The sequence below is a fragment of the Polypterus senegalus genome, chromosome 14, assembly GCF_016835505.1.
Source record: "Polypterus senegalus isolate Bchr_013 chromosome 14, ASM1683550v1, whole genome shotgun sequence".
In the NCBI taxonomy this organism is placed as follows: Eukaryota; Metazoa; Chordata; class Cladistia; order Polypteriformes; family Polypteridae; genus Polypterus; species Polypterus senegalus.
Genome location: NC_053167.1, coordinates 55,932,327 through 55,950,505, shown reverse-complemented (window position 1 = coordinate 55,950,505; position 18,179 = coordinate 55,932,327). Strand labels below are relative to the sequence as shown.

General features: G+C 37.0%; 1 protein-coding gene across 3 annotated transcripts in view; it reads right to left on the bottom strand.

Moving 5' to 3' along the window:
- The window catches only part of edem2 (ER degradation enhancer, mannosidase alpha-like 2), a 49,757-nt gene that overhangs the window by 8,349 nt on the left and 23,229 nt on the right, over positions 1-18,179 (bottom strand). For all 3 annotated transcript variants that reach the window (XM_039735329.1, XM_039735330.1, XM_039735328.1), the window contains exons 5-7: positions 17,960-18,085; positions 9,710-9,921; positions 3,368-3,509 (exon numbers count right to left, since the gene is read on the bottom strand). In XM_039735329.1, coding sequence (XP_039591263.1) covers positions 3,368-3,509; positions 9,710-9,921; positions 17,960-18,085 — 480 coding nt within the window. The remainder of the gene's footprint in view (positions 1-3,367; positions 3,510-9,709; positions 9,922-17,959; positions 18,086-18,179) is intronic.

Sequence of the window (18,179 nt, the reverse complement as noted above, 5' to 3'; positions counted from 1 at the left end):
CAGGTAAACAGTACCCATGAAGTAAAGCCAGGATCCATTACATTAAATCAGCACTATTAGTAACTGGACTAAATGCTGAAATCTGGTCAAATACTCAAATAAATGTTGAATGGGTCTCCATGCCTTTGCTGCAATGGTGGCTATCTGATTTTCATGGTACTTCCCGAGTAATATTAAGTAAGAGCAAGTTTTGAGAAGAACAATTTGATTGTGAAGGAGTTTGTACTTTTAGATTACTAAAAAAACCTTCTGGTTTTCTGTAGTTGAAACTGAAGTTTAATTACGAGGACAGTGACAAAAAGATTGAATACAAGGAACATGCCTTCAGATATTATTATCTTCCGGTACTGAATGAAAGGAGCTTACTTGTAAACATATTTCTGTACTGGAGTGGGGCTAAGGAGAGTAATTTTATTACTTGTTTTCCACTACTCAAAACTCTCTTCCATTACACGAGTTATTGTCTTAGTTGCAATGCTGGTTTTTGCGTTTGTATATTCTCAATGATGTAAATAATAATGTGGATCAGTTTTACAGTAATCAGAGATCAGACATTAGGTATAAATTGGTATAATTAGACAAATAATTTCACAAATGAAAAATTGTACATTCACCAAAATGTGTTAATCTATACAGACTTATTTTAATGGGGTGACAAAAAGATAAGCCCCATCTCTTTTGTCTGTTATAAACTGAATGCTGATCTAAATTGTAACATGCAAACACTAACCTAAATACTGGTTAAATTTGCACACAAACAAAATACTCACCCAGGCCCTCATGTATAAACAGTGCATATGCACAAAACTGTTGCATACAATTGTTTCCACACTCACTATGAGATGTATAAAAACTAAACTAGACATAAAGCTACGCATTTTCCATAGTAGCCTCACACCTTGAGTACATACTTTGCTGCTTGGTTTTGAAAATGGGTGGCTCCTGTGTCAAAGCAGTGCTACGGTTTCTGTGTCATTTCCAATTCTTTTTCATATTCGAATCCTTGACACAGGTTGTATCAAATACACCAAAATTAATTGCATATCCTTTACAAACTTGGAAGTATTCTGTAACAATATAATAGCACAAGCAATAAGAAAACTATTCCAACTACCATAGCTGCTTTAGCATTGTTAGAATACACTGCAAATGAAGAATTAGGAGAGAACACATATTGATAGATGATGATGATGATGACTGGTTTCGAAGTCGATTTCAATTTCCAAGAGCTATCCCCCTTCGAGCTGTTTGCTGAACTGGCACTGGCTTTACAAAGGCAGACCTTGAGGAACTGTGCTCTAACTGCTCCTTTGCAAGTTCTATCCACCCTCGTTTTTTAGTCAAAGGAGCTTTTCAACATGAACTTGCTGACTGATCGGGTATTTCACAAACATCACTGAGTCGCATCATGTCAGCTGTATAGAATGGTATTATCCATTTGTCATCCAGATATATAAGATTTCCTTACACTGTGGTTTAACTGGGAAACATCAAAGCACAATTTGCAGCAACATTCAGTTTTCCAAATGTAATCTGAACAGTCAACTACACACACATTGCTATTGCAACGACGCTGGGCAAGTTATACTCAGCCAGGGATGTATCACCAAAAGAATGAGCTGGCACTTCTGCATCATCTATAGCAAAAAAGCAACTATGCACAGTCGCAGATCCTACTTCCAAATAGTGTGGCAAAAGGCAAGCAGTCCTTTTAAGGATAGCGAGTCACATCAAAGAACTATGTAAAGAGCAGAGAATTGATCTGTTGTGACACTCGGCGCCGAAGCTACACTATAAAGGTACCTTCAGAGAATGAATTTGCGTATGTAAATATATAGCATTTCCACTCTATTAATGTGCTGCTGTATAGTCCACAGAAAGCGTGTCACATTGTGCAAGCATGTAGCGTGCTGCATAATGTGGGATACAATCGTGGCTTACCCATACCTGAAGAGATGAGGTATGATGAACCTGACCCACCAAATTATCAGCCAAATTGGATAATGTTACAACCTCATTTGAATGTAACTAGCAGAATATAAAAACATTAATTCAGATGCAGCAATTTTTTTTTTTTTAATCAATAATATTTAATTTGTGGTAAATATCACATGATACAGCCCTTACATTCCTTATTTCACTGACCACCCCTCTTACAGCATCCACTATTGCATTTCTGACTCCAGAACAGCACCCATCAGCACACAGCCAGATGGTTATCCTGCGATTTCCAAGGCAGAGGTGTGTGTGCAGCCACCATCCGAAGATATGCTGGGTACAGCAGCCCCATCATTGGCTGACCACCGCACAGGGTTCAGCTTTTGTAATGTTGTCTGAAACAGAATAAACAGACAGTGGGCTGCGACTCATCTTTTCATGTCGACTTTGATATCTGACCACTTCTTTTTATTTCTTTCCTATTTTTAGTTTTTTCTGAACTTGAACTTTTGAGTGTCTTCTCCACTCCATATCACACCATCAATTTCCATTTGTTACTTATACCACTGCTTAAGCCAACAAATAGTACGTATTTCCTTGTCTCCACTTTGCAATTTCTGAAATTCTTTTTTTCATGTGTTTTTGCCATTGTTATTTAACAAAACACTGAACAGAAGAGGCTATTTAGATTGATTTGCATATTAAAGTATGCAAAATTCTGGGAGGAGTTGTGGTGGGGTTGTAGGTGCATGCAAAGGTGTTCAAATTTCACGTTCATTAGGATTTATAAAGAGGAAGTGTGTGAACTTGGCGTATGTACAGTTTTATGCAACTGGATTTTTTTTATGTTACGCACATTTCCAATTTTGTCCATATGCCATGTTTTAGTGCAAATTCTATGCACAGTGTTATACATGAGGCCCCCGGTTTTTATTTCTGAGTTTTCTGACACTCTGTGCTTTCTGTCCAATAATTAATATTGACTGGAAAATTTTACTGTGAAAAGGTCTCATTTTTAATTTTAACGTACTATTAAAACTGAATTTGTTAGTAAAAGAATAGCATTTCTATCATGAAGATTTTCACAAGCAAGTCCTGTGCTATATATCTGAAAAACTCTACAAGACACCTGAGAATATACTTTTGACAAATACTAGCTTGCCATCAAGTGATACAAATTCCAGGTGGTAGGTCACTCTAGGCTAGGATGTGACACATGGGATGACTAATCCTTTCAAAGATTTATTCAAATATGAACTGTTACTAGAAAGCATTTTAAAGCTTACGTTTTGAATGTTCATTGACTTTAAAAATAAAATACAAATACCTTGCTACAGTATAGCAAGACTTAATTTTATTAATTAATCATTTTATCCACATTTCTATAAAACAAGTGCTGCCACACCGAAAACTGTTTAGAACTTCTGACCTGAAAACATTAACATCAGCTCTTCATCCTGCAGCATAATGGCTCCCTTCACAAGATACTCAAAATAGGAATCTACTCCTGCTCCAATGCCGGCATCTTGTGCAACCCATTTTGAACTGAGCACATCAATGTGGTTGCCCACCTAAAAAGAAAGAAAACAAACACAAATTAAAAAAACAGACCCGTTTTTGAAAGACTCATTACAGAACAATAACTGATCAAATAAAACTTAGGCTAATCCAATCCACTGATTTTTCATCTTACTTTGGACATTACAAGGCCGCAGGCTGCCAGAGGCTATCCCAGCAATAATCAGCACAGGGGAAGAACCAACCCTGAAAAATGAACCTAGCAAGTACATTTCAAGAGGAGTGTGAAAACTGAGGCATTGGGACTATATACATGCAGACACAAGGAACATGTGCCAATCATACACTGATTATGACTCGACAAAAATCAAATCCAGATCCCTGAAGCTTTAATCCATTACTGCTCAAATGTCGACTGAGGTTAACTCATGAAACAAAAACATTTAAGAGAAACGTAAGTACTTCTGAGGCTCACAAGCAATAAAATTACAGCCATAGGAACATTACTAAATATGATTATGAACCTTTAGCAAAGGAAGTGTAAGTGTTTAAATAATTAAAGTCAAGGATGATACCACTTAAATTTCCCCAGCAAATGACTTCCTATTTAGGGTAACGGCAAGTCCTGACTTTTCTAAATTTCATCAAAGCTTACTCAGACACTGAATTCCAATATGCTATTATTCAGCCAACATAAAAACAGTCCATATATGTTGATGATACTGCTTTCATAAGAAAAGTCTGTAGCATGGAAAAGGAGTGCTATTCCTGTCAAAATCAGCCTATTAAAGGCACCATTCACAACAGAATCCTTGAAAATACTATAGTTAGCTCATTCTAACATGAAAGAAAAAAAGATTTAAGCTGTCTAGGTTGGAGGGGCAGATGCAAGCGGTGGAACATGCAATTGCTATTGGCAATACTTCTTGTTCTGTTTGTCTGTGCTATTTTTGTTACTATGTGCAAACACTATACTGCATCATCTTTGAGATGTTATTTTCATGAGGGAACATTTTAAAATAAAAACACAAATAGGTAGGACCGATGATTCACTAAAACCATTCCATCAGTAACATACCTGTACAAGGTACACCTACAGTGCAAAACAGCCAAAAAAAGGTTCAAAATTTAAAACCAACATTTGAAATACAGTGCAAATGTAAAATTTACCCCGTGTCCTTAAATATACACCCTAAGTCAAAGTTTGTTTGTACTAGTATATATCACTAATGATTTAATTAAGTTTGCCAGTAGGTTAAAAGCTAATCATTTGGTAAGTAGCGACCGCTTCAATAAATGTATTCTTTGCTTTCCCTTTGTGTTCCTTCACCCACTACAGAAGCCTGCCATCATTGCTTGTTTTGTGAATCCATGGTTGTTTCCCCATAGTTTAAGCTCCATTCAGTGCATTCTTCTTTGTCTGATCACTTCACTGATTGGATGAGCTACACAAAATAGACAACTTGTCTCTTCGTTCAAAACTCTCTCAGAGTAACCAACTGGGAGAAACATTCTGACACTCGCTGTCACAGCTCTCCAATCTCCTGATAACACTGTTACACTGACCATGTTTTCACTTGATAGTGCTTGACTCCACTGGCAGAAAGCTTGGCAGACTTTGCAGATACATACTTGAATTTCCATTAGAGATTGCCTTGTTGTGACAGTGGATCCAAAGCATTTGAAATATTCTACTAACTCTATGTCAACAGAGGCCAGTATTACAGTTAGCTTTTCTTCCTCTAGTATCATAAGACAATATTTTTGTTTAAGATACTCTGGTGTATCTTTTTTAATACTCCTCTCAAGGTAGCTAAAGACGGTTTGCATTTTATTATAGTCATTGTTAAATACTAGGATGTTGAAATCTGTTGGAGCTATTGTGGGACCGTACTCATGCCCATATTGATAGCAAACGTAGCATTCATAGTGTAGGTAATAAAATACTTGAACAGGATAGGTGGTAAGGGAAAAGGCTGTATGCTCCCAAGGTCAAATAGAAAAGATCAGATTCTTTTTCCCATACTGTCACATTCATTTCCATTGCACTGTAGTAATACTATACAGTATGAGTCTGATTACATTGTTAGGCATTTCATCTTTTTCTATTGTTTTTAACTGGTTCTCACAATTAACAAAGTCATTTCAGTATCAGTTCAATGCATACTTTGAATATTTGAGAGATACACAATCTTCTCCTAGTGATTTGTTTTTCAGTTCTTTGATCACATCAATAATCACCTTTATTAGTAATGAAGGCATGCTGTTTAGGCACATATTCACCTCACCTTCTCCTTTACAGTTACTGCTCTGTATTTAGAATTCAGAGCTAATTTAAGTTCATTTAAATTATGCAACCTTACTTTGTTACATTCCTATTTTTTTTCAAGGTTATGTCAATCTTGAATTTAATATCATGATTAATATAATATTATGATATAAGAATATTGTTACACCATTGTAAATTAATTTGGTATATTTCGTGCCAGCAAAGCAGTGGGTCCAGATGGACTGCTGAAGACCTGTGCGCTGGAGCTGGGGAGTCCTCTACAGCGCATCTTCAACCTGAGCCTAGAACAGGGGAGAGTCCTGAGGCTTTGGAAAACATCTTGTATCACCCCTGTCCCAAAGGTATCACGTCCTAGTGAGCTTAATGACTTCCGGCCTGTCTTTCTGATGTCACATGTGATGAAGACCATGGAGCGGCTGCTGCTTCACCACCTGAGGCCACAGGTCCGCCTCACCCTCAACCCTCTGTAATTCGCATACCAGGAGAAGGTGGGAGTGGAGGAGGCCATCATCTATATGCTACACCGATCCCTATCCCACTTAGACAGAGGCAGTGGTGCAGTAAGAATTATGTTTTTGGACTTCTCTAGAGCCTTCAACACCATCCAATCTCTGCTCCTTAGGGACAAGCTGACAGAGGTGGGAGTAGATTCATACCTGGTGGCATGCATCGTGGACTATCTTACAGAAAGACCTCAGTATGTGCGTCTCGGGAACTGCAGGTCTGGCATTGTGGTTAGCAACACAGGAGCGCCGCATGGGACTGTACTTACTCCGGTCCTGTTCAGCCTATATACATCAGACTTCCAATACAACTTGGAGTCCTGCCACATGCAAAAGTTCACTGATGACACTGCTAGCGTGGGCTGCATCAGGAGTGGGCAGTAGGATGAGTATAGGAAGCTAATCAAGGGCTTTGTTAAATGGTGCGACTCAAACCACTTACACCTGAACACCAGCAAAACCAAGGAGCTGGTGATGGATTTTAGGAGACCCAGGCCCCTCATGGACCCCGTGATTATCAGAGGCGACTGTGTGCAGAGGGTACAGACCTATAAATACCTGGGAGTGCAGCTGGATGATAAATTGGACTGGACTCTGTGTAAGAAAGGTCAGAGCCGACTATACTTCCTTAGAAGGCTGGCGTCCTTCAACATCTGCAATAAGATGCTGCAGATGTTCTACCAGACGGTTGTGGCGAGTGCCCTCTTCTACACGGAGGTGTGCTGGGGAGGCAGCATAAAGAAGAAGGACGTCTCACACCTGGACACACTTGTGAGGAAGGCAGGCTCTATTGTAGGAATGAAGCTGGACAGTTTAACATCTGTGGCAGAGCGACGGGTGTTGTGCAAACTCCTGACAATCATGGAGAATCCACTGCATCCACTGAACAGTATCATCTACAGACAGGAGGAGCAGCTTCAGCGACAGACTGCTGTCAATGTCCTGCTCCACTGACAGACTGAGGAGATCATTCTTCCCCAACACCATGCAATTCTACAGTTCAACCAGAGGGGGTTAAACGTTAACATTATTCAAAGTTATTGTCTGTTTTTACCTGCATATTTATTACTCTTTCATTTAATATTGTTTTTTGTATCAGTGTGCAGCTGCTGGATTATGTGAATTTCCCCTTGGGATTAATAAAGTATCTATCTATCTATAGATCCCTTGCGCGTGTGCCAAGATTTTTCAGGTAACAAAGACAGACGTTTTCATGTAAAATAGTTCTAATCATAGCACTAGGAGTGTTGCATGCTGATTAACACATACAAGTGAGAAATTCATTGTAATCTGTACACGTGACAATAGTAACTCAATAAACGTTTAATGGAGGATCACTGTCGACTGCATATAGGGAAGGAGATTTTCACAAGTGCTTGAAATAGAAGTAGACTGGTTATATCATAGTTTAAAGGAATACTCTTGAACCAAGACTACCGACAAATGAATGAGGGGGGGAGGCAGATCTAAAATTTAAATACTTGGTCTCATGTGACTTGTGTTTACCATTTATTGTGTGCGCTGATTTTTTCCAGAATTATATATTTAACGATATTCACAAAAAATAAAAAAGTGCATGTTGTGAACATATGACAGGATAACTGACATTTGGATTATAAGACAAGTAACGCAAGTGTTCTTTCCTTTTTCCACATAGATATTTTTAAAATCTTTTGCCATTGTTCAAAACTGGTCAACAGGTACTTGTATTATATCAAACTATTTTACCTCTGTTCTGCAAGAAAATAGGAGATTAAAACCTTTTCATTGTCATCATTACAAAACTACATGGCGTAATATCAAAAAAAGAGAATCTTCCCAGTATGTTATTTTTGCATTTGTATCATAAAAAGGATTGTTGTTTTTACCTAAGATGATATGACCTGTCAAACAAGTTGACAAGTAGTTTGTACTTTGCTTAGCTGATGAACTTGTACTAGAGATTTCAAAGCACCCAGTGTTATCATATATAAGACGCTCACATTAGCTAGGCAGTCTCATAGTATTATACAAGTGTAAACTCACAGCCAGCTGTATTTCTGGCTTCTGCTACAAAGTATGAATGATTATCAATTACTGGGCTTATCCACCGAAACCGAATTAAGACGTATTCAATCTAGACAGCAATTTGAGAAAATGTATTTTACAATGCTGGAACCCTGTTTGTAATAGCCAGTCTGTTATAGTTCACTTTTGTTGGGAACTTTTTAAATAAATATTCTGAAGTCACTCTGCAAAAGTTCCTGTATATATGTATTTTTTATGGACACATGCGGCCATAAATATTTACTTTTCTTCTGTAGTGTAGCTGGCCATGGAATATCACTAGCTCAATAGCTTTGCTTTTGTAAAAATAGCAAAAATGTTGAAGTACGATTTTGATCCAGCTACAAAGGACATAGAATTGTGAGAAATCAAGGTGCAAAGACCCACTCATTAACCCACACTATTAAAATATATTTGCACGTTGAGAAATTGAAAATGAAAGTGCTAAGTAGAAACTTAAAATTTAATTTGCAGCAGGTGGCGCCAGTGTTGACTTGCATTTTACTTTTCATTTTTGCAGCTTCACTGCTGTTTAGGCAGAAAATGAAATTGAAAATGCTATTTAATTTTATTTTTAATTTTTGCAGCATTATTGTGTAGGCTTTGAAAAATAAATGGTGAATGAGATTGAATGTTCAGTTTATAATTTTAAATTTTCATTTCCTTTGTTGCAGGAAATACCTCCCATACTTACTGTAGCCTTACAAACTCATTAACTCTTCTGTAAGTTAAAATTTTAAAAATTGGTAACAACAGCTGCCAACCCATTTCATAAAATTTTCCAAACACATTTAGGGCTTTGTAAGAAATTCTTTTGTGAAGGTTTGAGTTTTGCCAAAAGCTCAAACTTTGAAAAAAAAAAAAATCTAAACTTTTTCATTGGCAAACACAGTTTTATGTGTTTATTAAATTAACAATATGTCTATTAGTATTTGTGGTAAAAATTGGGGATGCTAGATGCATGCTGGAAAAAGTGATTAAAAAAATCTCATCCCCACATTAAGGAAAATAACAAAAATCTAGTAGTTACAGGCCAACTGATTCATTCATTACTTATTCAAAATTGGGAAAAAAATTTAAATCCAACTATTTCATATTAATAAAAATATGATTTTTAAATAGATTTGCATTTAAGGCAAACTAAATTTTGAAAGACAAACACTGGTTCTCTTACTGTCTTAATGTTTCAGCTTTGGATATGGCCAAAAAAAATGTAAACAACTAAAAATAGGGCTCATAATCTACCAGATATGACATGATCTCAAAGAAGACTGCAAAACAAGCAGCTCAAACACAATATTTATTTCAACTCCTGAAAACGGAGAATGGAGATAAATCAACTTAAATGTGTGCGTTATAACAAAGTTTGATATTTTTGAGACATCACTGTAAACATCATCTATAAATCACTCACCAGACCTATTTCAGAACGTGTTTTCCAAAGAGCTCGCAGTGCCTTTTTTGCCACCTCCTCAAAAACAGGATCCCCCGTAAGCCTACTGAGTGTTGCAAATTCCAGTATAAAAGTTCCAACTCCAGCTGTGCAAGTGACAGGGGTTTCTGTTGGGTTCACTCCATACAGTAAATTGACAGTTCCATAAGGCATTCCTGTTGGTGTCTGAAAGGCTTTATAAAAAATAAAAATATGAAAATTGACCAGCAACTACAGTATGCTGGAGTAGTTGGATACTTTAACCATATAAACCAATTATCCTATGCAAAGGTATGTCTATATTAGTTATTTTGTAACTTTAACTGTGAAAGCCACTTTAAAAGGCATACATTAAAAGCATGTCATAATTTCGAGATTTACACAGTTATACAAATATTGTAAATACAAAATCAGAGCCACAATGCAAGCCTGCACTGGGATACAAAATTGAAATACTGACCAAAGTCTCCTTAGCAACACATCTGTACTACTTGATATGCTCTGTATTCAGCCAATAAACCTTTAACACCACTCATCCATAGATAGCATTTCCAAAGCTATCAGGTTTTATATGTATATGCAATTTCCCTTTTGTTATGAATAAGTGGCAGGTTCATAAAGGAGGAATACATAGCTGACAGAGCAAGAACAGCTTTTTAGAATCCTGTAAGTTGCATTAACTTGTCTGCTCATGTTTCATAACAGGTGAATTTGAATCAAACAAAACAGCTGAAACACTAGTGAGCTTCACCAAAGTTCCCTCTTTTATAAAGGTTTCATTTTCTTATTGCGCTGACAGGACAAGTCTGATTTATGTAACAGATGTGTTACCTAGATCTTAACACTAGTGATGTTCACATGAACACGTGACTAAAGTATAAAGCCCTCTGAAATGTTTTATATCTACCCTTGCTAAGACGGTGCTCTTGTAAAAATCAAATCTGTAAAGCCAAATATAAAATGTATACATAGTGACCAACCTACTGAACCTAATTTGGTGTATGCACTGACAGACATAATCAGTCATCAATAACACAATAATGATATCCGCAAACTTTTTACTGCCATTAGGTCATTAGGTAAATTTCTGTTTAGCATCTAATTAAGTTTAATAATTGCTTTTTTAAAAGTATTGCTGAGCAAACACTATAATGTATGAAGTCACTTTACATATAAAAACAGATTGTTACTGCTATTTTTTTATTTTGTACTTATTCTCATATAAAAACAGGAAACTTAAAATTCACACCATACAGTGCATCTGAAAAGTATTCACAGCGCATCACTTTTTCCACATTTTGTCATGTCACAGCTTTATTCCAAAATGGATTAAATTCATTTTTGTCCTTAGAATTCTACACACAACACCCCATAATGACAACGTGAAAAAAGTTTACTTGAGATTTTTGCAAATTTATTAAAAATAAAAAAATTGAGAAAGCACATGTACATAAGTATTCACAGCCTTGGCCATGAAGCTCAAAAAAAAAAAAGGTGCATTCTGTTTCCCCTGATCATCCTTGAGATGTTTCTGCAGCTTAATTGGAGTCCACCTGTGATAAATTCAGTTGATTGGACATGATTTGGATAGGCACACACCTGTCTATTGAAGGTCCCACAGTTGACAGTTCATGTCAGAGTACAAACCAAGCATGAAGTCAAACGAATTGTCTGTAGACCTCTGAGACAGGATTGTCTCGAGGCACAAATCTGGGGAAGGTTACAGAAAAATTTCTGCTGCTTTGAAGGTCCCAATGAGCACAGTGGCCTCCATCATCCATAAGTGGAAGAAGTTTGAAACCACCAGGACTCTTCCTAGAGTTGGCCGGCCATCTAAACTGAGCGAACGAGGGAGAAGGGCCTTAGTCAGGGAGGTGACCAAGAACCCGATGGTCACTCTGTCAGAGCTCCAGAGGTCCTCTGGTGGATTGCTGCAGAGATGGTTGTCCTTCTGGAAGGTTCTCCTCTCTCCACAATCAGGCCTGTATGGTAGAGTGGCCAGACGGAAGCCACTCCTTAGTAAAAGACACATAGCAGTCTGCCTAGAGTTTGCCAAAAGGCACCTGAAGGACACGAAGACCATGAGAAACAAAGTCTCTGGTCTGATGAGACAAAGATTGAACTCTTTGATGTGAATGCCAGGCGTCACGTTTGGAGGAAACCAGGCACCGCTCATCACCAGGCCAATACCATCCCTACAGTGAAGCATGGTGGTGGCAGCATCATGCTGTGGGGATGTTTTTCAGCGGCAGGAACTGGGAGACTAGTCAGGATAAAGGGAAAGATGACTGCAGCAATGTACAGAGACATCCTGGATGAAAACCTGCTCCAGAGCACTCTTGACCTCAGACTGGGGCGATGGTTCATCTTTCAGCAAGACAACAACCCTAAGCACACAGCCAAGATATCAAAGGAGTGGCTTCAGGACAACTCTGTGAATGTCCTTGAGTGGCCCAGCCAGAGCCCAGGCTTGAATCCGATTGAACATCTCCGGAGAGATCTTAAAATGGCTGTGCACCGATGCTTCCCATCCAACCTGATGGAGCTTGAGAGGTGCTGCAAAGAGGAATGGGCAAAACTGGCCAAGGATACGTGTGGCAAGCTTGTCGCATCATATTCAAAAAGACTTGAGGCTGTAATTGCTGCCAAAGGCGCATCAACAAAGTATTGAACAAAGGCTGTGAATACTTATGTACATGTGATTTCTCATTTTTTTTAATTTTTATTAAATTTGCAAGAACCTCAAGTAAACTTTTTTCATGTTGTCATTCTGGGGTGTTGTGTGTAGAATTCTGAGGAAAAAAATGAATTTAATCCATTTTGGAATAAGGCTGTAACATAACAAAATGTGGAAAAAGTGATGCGCTGTGAGTACTTTCCGGATGCACTGTATGTTTTTTCCAAATCATTCGTTATCAACAAACCTGTTCCCCCCATTTTTTTCTTGTTTTCCAAGAACTTCACAATGCAAACTTCTATTTCAAACCAGATTTACACTTAATGCAGAAATTAACCTTAGACAGTCAGAAAGGTAACATTGCATTTGGAAAATTGCAACCATAACCATAATCATAGCTTTGGTTGATGCATGGTTGCCATTTTGGCAATCACTTCAAGTTAGTGTTGAGTCTTATGATGATCCTTGTAAAGTTTACAAATCCTTTGTGTATTTACAATGCACTATATAGCCCCATATGGTCCGTTTCCTGCATTGCACTCATTGCAGGTTGAGAATCCCTAATCCAAAATGCTTCAAATATTCAAAACATGTGAACGCTGACACAACGTGTGTTATTTAACTGTTGAGCAGATTTGAACAACATATGTGCAGGTTCCAAATGAATTTATTCATTCCAAGTCTGGGTCAGAGCTCCCATGAAGAGACGCGGAGTTAGGACATGTGACCAATGTGTGTGGTTCCAGCAAGCACCACAAAGAACCATCACTCAACTGACTAATGGGAAGTGCAATGCAACATGGGATTAATGCCGATTTATAAAACTTGGCCTAAGCACCTTGCTACACAATTTACCTTTATAAATCACAATCATCTTGTAAATGTCTGTACACGAGTGCTCCTCAAAATTCATACTGACAATGCAGATGACTTGTGCGTTAAATGAAATGTCACTGCTTATAATGAACAAAAGCAGCTTCACTCTTGGTAGGTGCTCTTATTGCAGTATGAGTGCTCCGATTAAGTTAGGAAAACCAGACAATACTGCAAACTGCCTTTTTACGTTTCCAAAAACATGTTTTATGTAAGTACCACACCATAAGAAAACTGAATGCAGCACCTCTTTAGTCAGTTAATGGCTTCCAGGAAAGCAGGCTTGATAGAGTGTAGACTGGCCAAGATATTCCTGACCTTTTCGGTCAGTTCCCCGAAAAAGTGACAACAGGTAGACTATATAAACTGACAGAAAGCCAAAAAATATGTGGTATTGGCCTTTAAAAAAAAAAAAAAAAAAAAAGAACTACAAAAAAAGTACAAAATGTTTGTCACCATTACCGCCGCCAGGATTTAATTCAGGGGGGTGCATAAAGAGATTTTTTTCTTTCTACGCCCCCAACAAAAACTTTTTGTATATGTATGTGCCCCATTAAATCCCTGCCAATACAGTCGCTATCTCTGAACAGTACAGAGCAGTCAGTTTTTGCATAGATAGATTAACCACTTAAGGCATGACCTAATTTTTAATTTTCTGACAAAAAATCATCGACTTTTTTTTGTTATCATATGATCACTGGAATATAGTTAAAAATGTTATTGATGTATTCAGTGGCATAGGTAGTGCTTTTTTCCTTAAGTTTTTAATGTAATTTTGTAAGCACTTACATACAGCTAGACCTCTTTTACGCGGTTAATAGTTCGATTTCTGGGAGAACAGTACGTTAGAAAAATATTTCAAATAAAAATTGTAGACATTGATAAGTTCTACAACTTTTATGATAAATATTTTCTCTAAAGCGCACTGTTCTCCCATAAATCGAACTATACCGCGTAAAAGAGATCTAGCTGTACACTATATACTTGTATGTTGGTAAAATAGATATAATTATTTTTCGGGTTTTAAAGTATTAGTGGCGTAGAAAGAAGGGGTTGGGGGAATTATAAATTTTAAAAAAAGTTTACATTTTTTTTCGCATTTGCATAATTATTATGAAAATACATTTTGTAGCTATACACCTATACATATAATAACAATACACAAATAATAGCACGCTCTGAATGCAAAATATTATTATTTACGTAATAATTACAAAATAATGAATGCAAATGACAAAAATATACCACTATCGAAGCTTCAAATTATAATTAGATACTACCTTTTGCTTAAGACACGCCCAGTTGTCTTAAGCAAATGCAGTTGATTGGTTACATAATATGTATGCTCTTATATTATAAGAGCAACCACCGTGTCATACGACCACGTGAAAATCGGACAGTATAAGCCCGCCGTCGTCTCACACGACGGCATGCCTTAAGTGGTTAATGTGAGTGTTAAACAAGAGTGTCAAAATAAACAAACGAACGAAAGTATATTCTAAACCGTATGGTTTTTCTCATGGTATAAATATAAAGGTATGTTCATAAGGGAACTAAAATATTATATGACGTTACTGTGAACAAACTTCTATTTTCAGAAAGTTTAAGAAAATTTATTTTAAGAGAAAAAGTACGCGTTCTATATTATTATGAGTGACATAAGACGTTTTTTAATTTCAACCAAGAAGCGCAAGATCGATGATTTAGATGATGGTTTACGCACAACTGCAGATCCTATCCCGAGTACCAGCACAAGCCACGATCAAACTAGCATTGGATCAGAAAGTACCACTGATGAAACTTCGTTGGATGTCAATCCCAATCGCGTCGATATCGGGTTGTACACAAACACCAACTGTCATATTGATGACGAACTTCGTCTGAAGCTGCTGCAGGAATGTTGGACTCCTAGTCAAACGTATGATTTCAAGAAAGATGCAAACCCTGAAGCTAAACGTCTCTTCAGATTGGAATGGCTCAAGACATATCCGTGGTTAGCATATTCAGCCAGTGCAAGAGGACCTTTTGTCGAGTTTGCGTCTTATTTCGACCTCCAGTTCAACGTGGTCTGCAACAATTTATCCTTTCCCGTGTCTTAAATTTCACAAATTTCATGAAGTTGCACAATCTCACGCCAATTCCCAATGGCACATCAATGCAATAGCTTCTTCCATCCAGTTTCAGAAAATAATGAAAAAACAACAACTCAGTATTCGTGAAATTCTGGATTCAACATACCACAGAAAAATTGAAGAAAATAGAGACAAGCTTGGTCAATTACTTCAACAGTTTTATTTATTGCTCAGCATGAGCTTCCTCTTCGGGGAAAAAGTGATCAAGGTTCTGTCTTTACAGATATGTTGCATTTCCGAATTCAATCAGGTGATCAAGTTTTAAAAAATCATTTGGAATCTGGACCAAAAAATGCGTTATACATATCCCATCAGATTCAAAATGAGCTGATCCAAACCTGTGCAGATATTCTCAAAGAACAGATAATCTGCGAGGTTAAAAAAGCATCCGTTTTTTCTGTGTTGGCTGATGAGACTGCAGATATTAGTGGAACAAAACAACTATCCATTGGTGTGCGATTTTTGCGTTGCGATGAAGGCACGGGCAGTTGACAGTGTGCGAAGAATTTCTGGGTTATACTCTGTTGACCAAATTGGATGCAGTATCAATCTCAGAAGCAATCCTTCAGTTTCTGAATGATTGTAATTTAGATTTGTCGCGACTTGTCGGTCAAGGTTATGACGCTTATTCTACGATGGCAGGTAAAGAAGGTGGTGTTCAGAAGCTTATCAGAAACAAGTACCCTAAGGCTTTGTATTTTCATTGTGCCAGTCATATATTGAATCTCGTCTATAATGACTTGAACAATGTCAAAGAAGTTCAAAATGCCAGTGGCACAACTAAAGAAGTAATCAACTTTTTTAGAGAGAGCACTTTACGACGATCTTTGATTCCTAATATTCCTCTGTTTTGTGAAACACGTTGGTCGGCAAAGTATAAAAGTATCAGAATATTTTCTGAGAACTTTTTGGTAATTGTCCAAGCGCTAGAAAAGCTTACAGAGGACAGTGCGAACAAAAACACAAAGGTTAAGGCTCATTTGCTGTTCACTGCTATTACAACTCCAACTTACATTTTGACGCTTTTAGTAATTGCTACTTATTCGGCTAAACTCGAACCTGTGTGCAATCAGTTGCAGCAAGTAAATATGAACATTAAAGATGTAACTGCTCATATAATTCAATTAATAGATGTGCTGCAATCCCATCGAGACAATGTTTCTGAAGAGTTTTCATTGATTTTCAAAAAAGCACAATCGATTTGTGAAGAATTAGACATTGAATTAAAACAGCCACGGTTAAATAAAAGGCAAGTTCACAGATCGAATTTACTTTCTGAAAACGCAGAAGAATATTTTAGGAGGTCCATTTTCATCCCTTATTTGGATTCTATAATATCTTCTCTACAAATTCGGTATTCTTTTACACAAGAGAAAGCATTTTCACTTTTACAACTTCACCCAAAAGAAATGAGTAAATTGGATAAATCATCGTTTTTAATAGTTCTGGAAGACATTAACAGTCTGTATGGTGATATTCTTCCAAACTTTATATCTGGTATGGTATACATGGTATGAGATGTGGAAAAATAAAAACATTGCAAACGAAATTACCGATTGCATGAGTTTAATTGAAGAGGCTACGAAGTTTTATCCGGCTGTTTCCGAGGCACTCAAGATTGGCATGACACTTCCTGCAACAACCTGCAGTATTGAAAGATCTTTTAGCACATTACGGCGTCAAAACTTGGAACCGATCTACAATGAGTGACGATAGATTAAGTGGATTATGTATGCTTAGTGTACACAAAAAAAGAATAAATAATTGTCCAAAATTTACCGACAAAGTTGTAGACAAGTTTGGACAACAAAAAAGAAGGCTTGAGATGCTCTTTTAGAAACAAAGTGAATGATTGTTTATGTATAGTTGTAAAATGTAAACGTCTAATTGTAATTTAAAAATTTAAAATAAAAACTATTTTTTCGCGTTTTTTCTTATTATTGAAAGATTTATTTTTTTTCTCCATTTCCTTTTTTTTCAAAAGCTAGGGGGGTGCACGTGCACCTACTTGCACCCCCCTGCCGGCGCCCATGTTTGTCACATCAACACATATTCTAATCATGGTTCAGTGATAAAGAGTTATTATATATGTAAGTTGCTATTTAGCCGATTTGGCTGCATTTCCCTACCTGATCACATGTGTCCCAAGGATATCTCATTATTTATATACAAATATGCCAAAATCAAAAAAGCTTCCGGTCCTAGACATTTAAGATTTGGGATATTTAACCTGTATGTGTGGTCAGTGTTATTTCAGTTTCTTTACTTTCAAATATTATAATAAAGTAAATAAATTGGATATAATGAAATTCAACTCCATCTGCAATTTACAATATCATAAATTGGAAACCTAAAAATTTGGAAAAAAAAAATCCAGTTGCCAATGTATCTGTATTAAATGTCATTAATTTAGTATGGACAACAATCAATCCATAATATCTATGAACAAATATAAACAATACAATAACGCTTTTTGGTGTGTTTTATAATTTTAAAGATGCATAAAGAATTAGAGAATCCTACATTACAGCAATTGATTATTTGTCTTACCAGGCAATAGTTTACGAGCTGCCTCTTCAGCCATTCGAAGAAGAGGGCCAGTGCATGGCCAGCCCACATCCACTTCTACACCAGCTTTCTTTGAAAGCAGGTGGGCAGAGAGCAGTCCTCCCACAACTAAAAAAAATAATTCAAGTTCAAACTCAATGTTATTGTCATGTGTACATAAAAATTCTAATTCTTATTTGCATGTCTCCCATTGACTAGTAAT